The 8975-nt window shown below is 43.0% G+C and overlaps 1 protein-coding gene across 1 annotated transcript in view; it reads left to right on the top strand. All coding sequences in view use genetic code 11, as the record gives it.

Moving 5' to 3' along the window:
* Positions 1-59: 59 nt before the first annotated feature.
* Positions 60-8975, top strand: part of EGR_00570 (Centaurin-gamma-1A) — a gene marked incomplete at both ends in the record, with an annotated part of 20033 nt that continues 11117 nt past the window's right edge. The window contains 11 exons of the mRNA XM_024489819.1: positions 60-237; positions 270-328; positions 368-854; positions 892-1088; positions 1162-1422; positions 5530-5616; positions 5669-5749; positions 6421-6528; positions 6929-7070; positions 7537-7623; positions 7808-7920. Of these exons, the coding sequence (XP_024355816.1) occupies positions 60-237; positions 270-328; positions 368-854; positions 892-1088; positions 1162-1422; positions 5530-5616; positions 5669-5749; positions 6421-6528; positions 6929-7070; positions 7537-7623; positions 7808-7920 (1800 nt within the window). The remainder of the gene's footprint in view (positions 238-269; positions 329-367; positions 855-891; positions 1089-1161; positions 1423-5529; positions 5617-5668; positions 5750-6420; positions 6529-6928; positions 7071-7536; positions 7624-7807; positions 7921-8975) is intronic.

Raw genomic sequence — 8975 nt, 5'->3', positions numbered from 1 at the left:
TTCTTGTCGCGCTTGTTATGAAATACCACTCGTAGTCTTTGGGGATATTGTTGGTTGCAATGCCATCCTTATCGGGTCCTGAAGGAGGCGAAGATGTTAATTCTAATGATATTAAACAGGAAATTGCGCGCTTCGAAAGTGTCCACCCTTCTATCTATGCTATGTATGACCTCATCGAGGCTCTCACTGATCGCCGACAAGCTGAGATGTTCCGACGGCAGGTTGCCAGTGTTGAAGGTATTTTTTTCGAATAATATTCTTTTTTGCAGATGCTTTTGTTAATAGTCAAGAATGGACACTTGGGCACACAGTTCCACAGATAAAGTTGGTAGGTGTCGGTCCTTTATTCCCACATTAGTGCTCTTAGGGACTACTTGGTTCAGTTAACAGCGGGAAGTCGGCTTTAGTTCATCGCTACCTTACTGGCACATATTTAAAAGACGAATCGCCCGAGGGCGGACGATTTAAGAAAGAAGTTGTGCTGGATGGGATGAGCTACCTTCTCCTCATACGTGATGAGGGTGGTGCACCCGATGAACAATTTAGCAGATGGATAGATGGAGCGGTTTTTGTCTTTAGCCTAGATAGTGAAGAGAGTTTCCGAGTCGTATGCGATTATTTTGAACGCCTTGACACTTTCAGAGAAATCCGTGATCTGCCTATTATTCTGGTGGGGACACAAGGTAGGTATCCTTTGTCTAATATTGACATTTACATAGATTCAACTTCTGATTCAAATCCTCGTGTTATTGATGATGCAAAAGCAAGACGACTAGCGAATAGTTTGAATAAATGTCCCTACTACGAAACTTGCTCCACCTACGGTCTTAACGTGGAAAGAGTATTCCAAGATGGTAACGCTAAGAGATTCCTTTACTAATCCCTTTTAAGCCTGTGTAAAAATTGTTCAATCGCGACCTGATTTGAGTTACCTACTGTCGGCCAGCACTCCTCAATTTCAAAGGGGTCAACAATTTCAAGTATTCCAACAGCGCGCACAGCCACCCTATCCAATGCAACCACCGTTTCCTCTCCAGCACGTCCCTTCCAATAGTTATCGCGACAGAATGATACAACCCATATCTCAAGTAGGATATTTTTCTCTACCTGACGGTGTCTTTCATGAATACATCTGACCAAGCGCCTCAGTTGTTTTCGTAGATTCATTCAGCGACAATGGGAGGCGTCGACCCCAATCTTTCCAACTGCATGAGTACCCAATCGTCACTTCAGTGCATGCACGCCAACACTACGGCCCGTGGAGGAACCTATCAACACAGACTACCCCCTCTTCCTGTGGATAACGCTACCAATGGAAGCATCAACACTAGTGGCAGTGGTAGTGCTCTCACTCCCCAATCCAACGATTCCCGTCGATCTGATATGCACAACAATCCTGGTTTCGAGCCAGACTTTGGTGATGTGAGTGCTTTACTTTAGCTCTATTTTTGTGCAGTTATCTAATTAAAATGATCTGAGTTGTTAGATCAAACAGTTGTTAACGTATCACTTCCTTTTCTCCACCTTTCTCTCCTCCCAACTCGTGTTTTATGTTGGCGACGCCTGGCATTTTATTTTTCATTTTGATCAATTTATTTCCTCTACACTTTTCCGTGTTTTCCCCTGCCTATGAGTAGCCCGCGCAGCACAGCACCATTGGCCGTCCATCCTCATTTACACAGCCCTCCATTGAGCGTGTTGCGCCCGGTACTCTGCCTCGCGCCATCACTCCTGTTGTTTTAGCACCCCTTGACTACCCCAGATATCCCCATCCACCGCCTCCACCACCGGACACGTACTGGGGTGTCCACCCCTTTGTCATTGCTCCTGTCGACAACTCTGGTCTGACTCAGTGGTACGCCACGAGTAATTCCTCATTCTCGAATCTTAGAGAGGTCCTCGGGAGTGGCCAAATTGACTATGCTAATGATAATGAGTGGCCTACACTCAGTTTCGCCGAGCCCACCTCCGTAAGTATACGTGCGTGTGGCTCATCAAATCGAAGAAGAAACGACAAATTATCTTCCCTAGCTGCATGTAATTTTCTAATGGCACTTCATCCAGATAGTTCCCCTCCAGGACGAGCTGGCATGTCGTTTGTATTTTCTTTCCGTCCCTTGCGCGCATGATGCGTTTTGCATTCCTTGAGAGACGAGGCAACTATATCAAGGACTGCATGCCACTGCGTTCGATTGCGACACTGGAGGTCATCTCTTGTCTGGCTTGAGGTCCAAGCATCGTTGCATTTACGTACATTCTTTGTTCTGCCATCATAGGGTGAATGAAATAGACAGTCCTTATTTCAAGTAGAATCAGTAACAGCATATGATTTCTTTTTTTCTTTCATCTTTTATAAGCTTTTCAGGGGTCGTTTATTTCTAGCGATCACGCTGGTGGTGTGGTATTGATGTATGCCCTGTTTATTTGCGCTGATCTTTATGTGTTTGTTCGCTCAGACCTAAGGGTTTCCCCAACGTCGTATTCGGTACCGTGTGGTGGGTTTTCAGTTTGCAGTCAACTAGCGCCGCATCAGTGTAAACATTATTTGGATCTCACTCGATCTTAACTGGGCTCATTCTGGCCCATATGGGCGAATCGTATGTGCATTATCAGCAGGTGGCTTAACTTATTCCTTTATGTACTAGACCCTTCTTTTAACGGTATTGCACATTACCATTTTCTTCTAGAACTTTAAGTGATTACTTTCACTGATTTTCTGCTTTCTCTACCTCACAGTTGCGGATTTCCATAACTTATGTTGAGGTGGCCATCACTGTATCACATGTAATTGGTCGGAAAGCTCCATTTCACCAAAAAGTGTCTCTTGACTACTTTTGGTGTATGTGTTTCATTGTCTTGGTAAACTGATCCTAAAAACTCGGAGTAGTTTGATTTGAAGTGAATAGGGGCAAACTAAAGAACAAACATTGGCAATGTCATGTTTGAAATTACACTTATCCTGGGTTGATTCTGTATCAACCGAAAATACTATTTAGCTATCTCTTCATTTATAAATGCGTGGTAGGGAATATTCGTGCTGCTTATCTGCTCAAAGAAGTAACTCCTAATTGGTGAATCATCTGGTGTTTCTTCCTTGAAATGTGTTTTTTGAGTTTATCCCGACTGCATTCATCTTCTCCTAGCTGCGGCGTCGGAGCAAGCGTCAGAAACAGAAGAAGTACCTCTGCGTTCCCAAAAGGGTTTGCTCTTTTGCCTTTGTTTGTACGCACGAAGCTTCTCTCACCGCCTTCCTTTTTAATTAATTGAGGGCGCTATGGCACTAATTCACGTATTTCTGTGAGGAAAGAGACGGGGATTGAAACAGCATATTTAGCCCTGATTTTAACCGCTTCATTACTTAACCTATTCCCACACACACACCGCTGTAGTTGAATTGCCTTCACTTTTTAATTCACACTCATATTCACTCCAGTTGAATCTCCCGATGAAGAATGGTTTCGGCATAATTTTACTCCACGTATTGGGTGGTAGTCGGGAAACATTTGCGTCCCAAGCTTTCAAAACCCTATTTAATCCTCAAGTTTAGGCGGTTCCATTACGTTGTTGAGAAATCCTATTTTACCACCGCATTCGTCTTTTAGCCTTTAAATTCTATTCTTCTTCTTTATGGCGATTTTCGAGTTTCCAACCCCTTGAAAAATTGTGCAGACACACCAACGAGATTTTTGCCTATTCTTTGACAGATGGCTTATTTATGTTTTTGTCAACGTCGTTGATGGATTTTGGTCAAAGAATTTCATCCACACCAGTCACTGATTTTGAAAGGGGTATCTATTTCCATGGGGTTACTTTTCAACGGACGTAAATCTGAGGTTTATTGTGCTACGGAAACGTTTGGTCTAAAGTAACTCATAGTAAGGGTTTTCAATGCAGGCTACTTTGTCTGGTCGATAAGAAAGTCATTCCGGTTTTGCTGCGATGTTATCTATCCCCCTACTTGCATTGAAAAATCCTGCTATCCATCCGAATGTGAAGTATTCCGTTCTTCCTCGAGGCTTCCCTTTAGAAACAATTCTGTTCACATTTATTTCCTTGTTTTACATCTAAAACCAAGCTCCTAGATGCGCTGTCACATAGTTTTCCTGAAAAATCGCTTTGTTTCGAGGGTGGAAGCGGTAAAACTGATCTCTTATTAGCCACAAGTACTCTTCGAATGCTCAGCTGTTAATAATCACCCATCTTGTCTCCTTTCGTCCTTTGCGCATCAGTAAGCCATTTTTGGTATCAACACCATTCCATTAATTCAAGTCGAACGGAGTAGTCTTGTTTAAACTCCATCTTTTCTGACATTTCGAAGGCTTTCAGTACTTGTTTAGTTCTATAAACTTAGGACTCTTATTTGTAGAAAAGTTAAGGAAGTAATACTTCTCGAATTAGATATGTTTTTTCTCCTTTTCTTAAGTATATCTACTGGCCTAGCCTCTGTCCACTGTTTCAATATCCAGTTTTTTCACCGTTAATTATAATTAGTCCAATCGGTAATCTCTAACGTTTAATTGTGGCATAGTGAACACCCCTGCCTTCGTTGGGCTCTGAAGGGAAAATACAAGGTGTTTTCGATCTTGCGACGCTGTGTAATATATTTGTGCAATAAACTTTTGCTTGAAACCCTCTTTCATCTTCATCTCATGGCATCCGGTTGCATCAACAGCAGCAAGCAGGCACGCTGAAGAGCACTCTAAACTAGGCATTGAGAAAACAAATCTCCTGTGTCGAAAGTGAATGCGAAAATTCTACCATTTTCGCGTCTTTTTCTTTGTCCCGGGAAGAAATACCTGTAAAAGCGCAGACTTAATTTTTTTTTGAACTCTGGTCTTGTTACTACCTTTTTTTCCCTTCCACTGGTGACTTTCTTATGACATTTCGGATTTTTTAGTTTAACTATTTGTCCGGAGCTTTTGGCCGTCTGACCTCTCAAACTCGCTGCTTCAAATCACTTCTCTATTTTTTTAATTCGTGCCAAATTTCGAATACATCGCTCGTGCTGGCAATTTGATTCACTTCATCGCCTCAATAAGCTTGGCAACGTCTCTCCGCACCTAGAAGAAAACAGTACGCTGCTGATAGGGTTTTGTTGCAATTATTGTGCATGTGATTCTGCCGGGTTTCACTTTTGGCTATTAGCCACTGGTAATCGTGGTAAATACCCCCGTGTGCTGGAGGCTTTTTAAGCCAATGGTGTTTGAAATTTCGACTCATGTTGAGCCCTGATTTGTTGAATAGCTCCCTTCCCCCATCTATAACCACTACCTGAGTCATCCAACCGGCGGGTAGTCCGTTTCATTAGCCCGGCACCGTTACCACCCTTGATTAGAGCAGGCTCTCATCGGGTTTTTGAGTTTAATGTTGTTTTTCTTGCCACCTCACATGTTATTGATGCGTTAACTTATCCCCGCCTTGTGTATGTGTGTGTTCTTGTTTGCCTGCGTCTACCCTCTTTCCCTCTCGCTTTATCACGTTGGCATCCCTTAAATTAGGGATAAACACCCAATATTTCTGTCACCGTAGGAACCGCGAGGCGAAGCCAGGGACCCCCTCACTCCTAGTAGTACGCCCACTCAATCGCGGAAGTCAAGGCCCAAGTCAAACCTCTTTGTACGTCCCTCGATTGTTGCTGTCGCCTCTAGCAAACTGTTTGCTATTTTAGAGGAAAACGGATGATGCACGGGAGAAGGAGAAGAAGGTGGTGGACGGGATCGGCAGTGGTAGATCCATTCCCATTAAGCAGGTATGATTACTTTACTTTCATTCCTGAATGTGTTTCCTTACATTCCAGAGGTTTCGCTTACACGATTAATACTTAAGTTATATCGGAGCACTTAACTAATGCGTAACCACGATTTCTGGATTCCCTTTCACGTTAACTTGAATTTTAATTTACCACGTTCTCCCCTCTACAATTCAAGGTAGATTTTGATAGAATCAAAATTTGCCTTCATTCTACTATCTTTTAGTGTATCTTTGGTAAATTAGCATAAATATTTTGGCTCCATCGACCCATGTATTATTTTGTTTCATGGCTGTGTGAAATTTTACGGTCATAAGGTCTCACCCCATCCATGTTGATTTATTGGTTTCCCCAAAAAGCCTGTTTTAATTGTAACATCCATTTGTGTGTACTTTTTGCCTAGACTTTTCATGACTATACTTGGTATTACACAAAACACAAGGTTGGAACCCTAAGCTTATATGAGTAGTCGATGTAAAAGAAGTATGGATGCTCCTAAGTCCACGGGTCTACATGTTTTGCCTCCCTTTGTAATCAAGGTATCATTGCACTCCACTTAATGGTTTCGAGCAGATGTAGGTAAAGCGTAGACTCGCATTCTCAATTAGGTTAGGGAATCACAGCTTTCTAAGACGGATGTTCGCTTAAAAGCATTTAATGTTCCTCCACAGGGCTACCTGTACAAACGGACCTGCAAGCCATTGAATAAGGAGTGGAAGACAAAGAAGTACGTCGCGCTGACAGATGACGCTCGTCTCATCTATCATCCCAGTATCCAGGTAAACACTTTTGCCAGCCATCTCCAGTTTACCCCCCCCCCCCCCCCATAACCTCTGCTTCTTTTCCTGCCTTAGAGATACACGTGGTTGTCTTTAATGTGCCATTTGGTGTAAAAAATCACTAGCTAGTTAGTTCGGGATTATGAAGGGGGTGAATTTGGCTTTGCAGTCACGTTTTCCCTCCCTTACTCCAATTCAACACCGCCATTTCGACAGTGTGCGCGTGCCCGATGACTAATAAATCTTGGCGCTCTCGTTTTGGCCATGTGTATGAATCCGAGTGTTTGATGGTGTCCATAGCTTGCATAAAATACTCGTCCATATGTCACGCCCTCAAATAACACTTCTACTGACCCCCGAGCCTCTAAACCGTGGACCCTTTTCGTATGGCTCCCTTTAGGATTACGTCCAAAACTCTCACGGCAAGGAGATTGATCTGAGTCGAGTCACAGTGAAAATCCCCGGTGTTATTTTCAGGCAGACCGGTGGTCAGGTATCCTCTAACGGGCCTGCCCGCAATCAACTGACGGAGATGGGTTCAGGTGAGCTTTGCGTTTCCCAGGCGTTGCGAACTGGACACCCCTCATGGCGTCATTTACATTTTTAATCCGTCACCATAGCTCAAGGGGGCGGAGAGGTGAGCTCGCCGAGGGTAAAATGTATATAAACACCTTCATGCCTCAATCTAACTGTAACTAAACTGTGGAACACTGATAATGAACTTTGAAGAGCCTTAGTCTCTTCCAATCACTCACCTCGGTGTACATTCTAACATGGGCATGTAACGGGGTGAGGACTGCAGCATGTGTACAACTCATATCCATGACCTCTCCCTCAGTCGTGTTTACACTGCTAACTTTTCTCGCTGTCATTTCCACGCGCACAAACATGGCCGTTGCAGTAACCTCGAGGTGCGTGATGAGTCAATCACACCGCTTGGATTAATCATCATCGTAATTATCACCATTCTGGTTCATCTTCTTCCATTTTGTTAATTTCTCTCGTCAGATAAACTGGCTGCTTCACTGGAAAACCCTGCTGGTAGTGGCGTCCACGACCCAGCACAGGTCACTAATGACAGTAGTATGAATACCGGTAAGATTTTACTTTTACAGGATAGTAAACAGAGTACTCGCTACCTTGTATAGTTTTTCCAGGTTGTTGTTTTCGTAAGGGAGGTAATTAGCTCTTTATTACATTCTGTTTGTTTAAATTCTCATCTGCATTTTGTTCTTAACTAGAACTTCATGCTTTTCTTCATCCTCCCTCCTTAACCCAGGCAACCGAATGGCGCCTCAACAGGGTGTGAAAGACACCTCAAAGAAACGCTACCGACGGGTGAAGTCTTCACAGAAATCTGGTACCGCTGACGGCTATGGTGCGTTGATGCCTGTATGCGTGCACACGTGTCCCGTTTCCTGCTCATTTCTTCACTACCTTTCAGTTTATTTGGTTTTTTTTGCTGTGTACGCATATGTTGCGCTGTTAGACACATTAGAACATTTCATCAATGCCATCCCCTTCTGAAAATATATTGCTTTTTACGTCGGTAAGCACCTTGCGAGACTGTCCCAGTTGTTCTAAGTGCGTCGTTGGCATCGACAGCCTTGTTTTGAATCCTTGCCATAATGAAAAAAAAATTTCAGACAAATGTCAGGTTGTATTATACAGAATCTGATTAACTTTCGAAGTCGATTGTGGCAGCAATTATGCGGCACCTTTTGCTGCTACCAGCATGTCCTCCTATTTAAAGGCATTAGTCAGTCAGCCGGTATGTAGTGACTAGCCTGATGGTACCGCTGCAATCAAGCAGTCCATCTCAGAACTTGAAGACCATACACTTCTTTTTTGTGCCAGTAGGGCTGTTAAAAGTTTGTTCAATTTTTTTTATCGTATGTTCCGCTCTGTACTTCACTAAGGGATCCGAATAATGCTGTTGCGTCAGTGGCTTTTTGGTAATGCTGGTGACTAACTTGTTTTTAATTGTGCATGGACTTGATTTCTCTTTCAAAACCTCCTGTTTTCCTTGTGGAAGGACAAGGTTCTTCAATTTTTAACGCTTTCAGATCATCATCCAGTAAAACTTAATGATTTAAAACTAACAGAATATGTTGATTAAAAAAAACCACCGCTTCTATTGTGGCTTCTGGGTTATGCGTATTATTCGGAGTGGAAAATCTTACACGTATCCACGCGTTGCTTCGAGGTTCACTCGTTGCATGCACAAGGCTTTTCTTTGGACAATTTTGTGTCTTGACTTATTTTCATCCTTAACGCTTTTTTAATTTGATGGGGCTTAGTGGCTCAATTCATGGATGTGAATGGTCAGTTTAAGACCACGCTGTCAACAGAAAAGATTGACAAATGTAGCTTCAAGGGAATACACGGACGTAGGCAAAATCTACTTGTTCGAAAATTTGTTTTGACCACCCGTAATTCGAACGAAT

Source organism: Echinococcus granulosus, assembly GCF_000524195.1.
Source record: "Echinococcus granulosus chromosome Unknown EG_S00002, whole genome shotgun sequence".
In the NCBI taxonomy this organism is placed as follows: domain Eukaryota; kingdom Metazoa; phylum Platyhelminthes; class Cestoda; order Cyclophyllidea; family Taeniidae; genus Echinococcus; species Echinococcus granulosus.
Note: the sequence above shows the minus strand (reverse complement) of the source record. Positions and strands in the feature narration are given on the sequence as shown.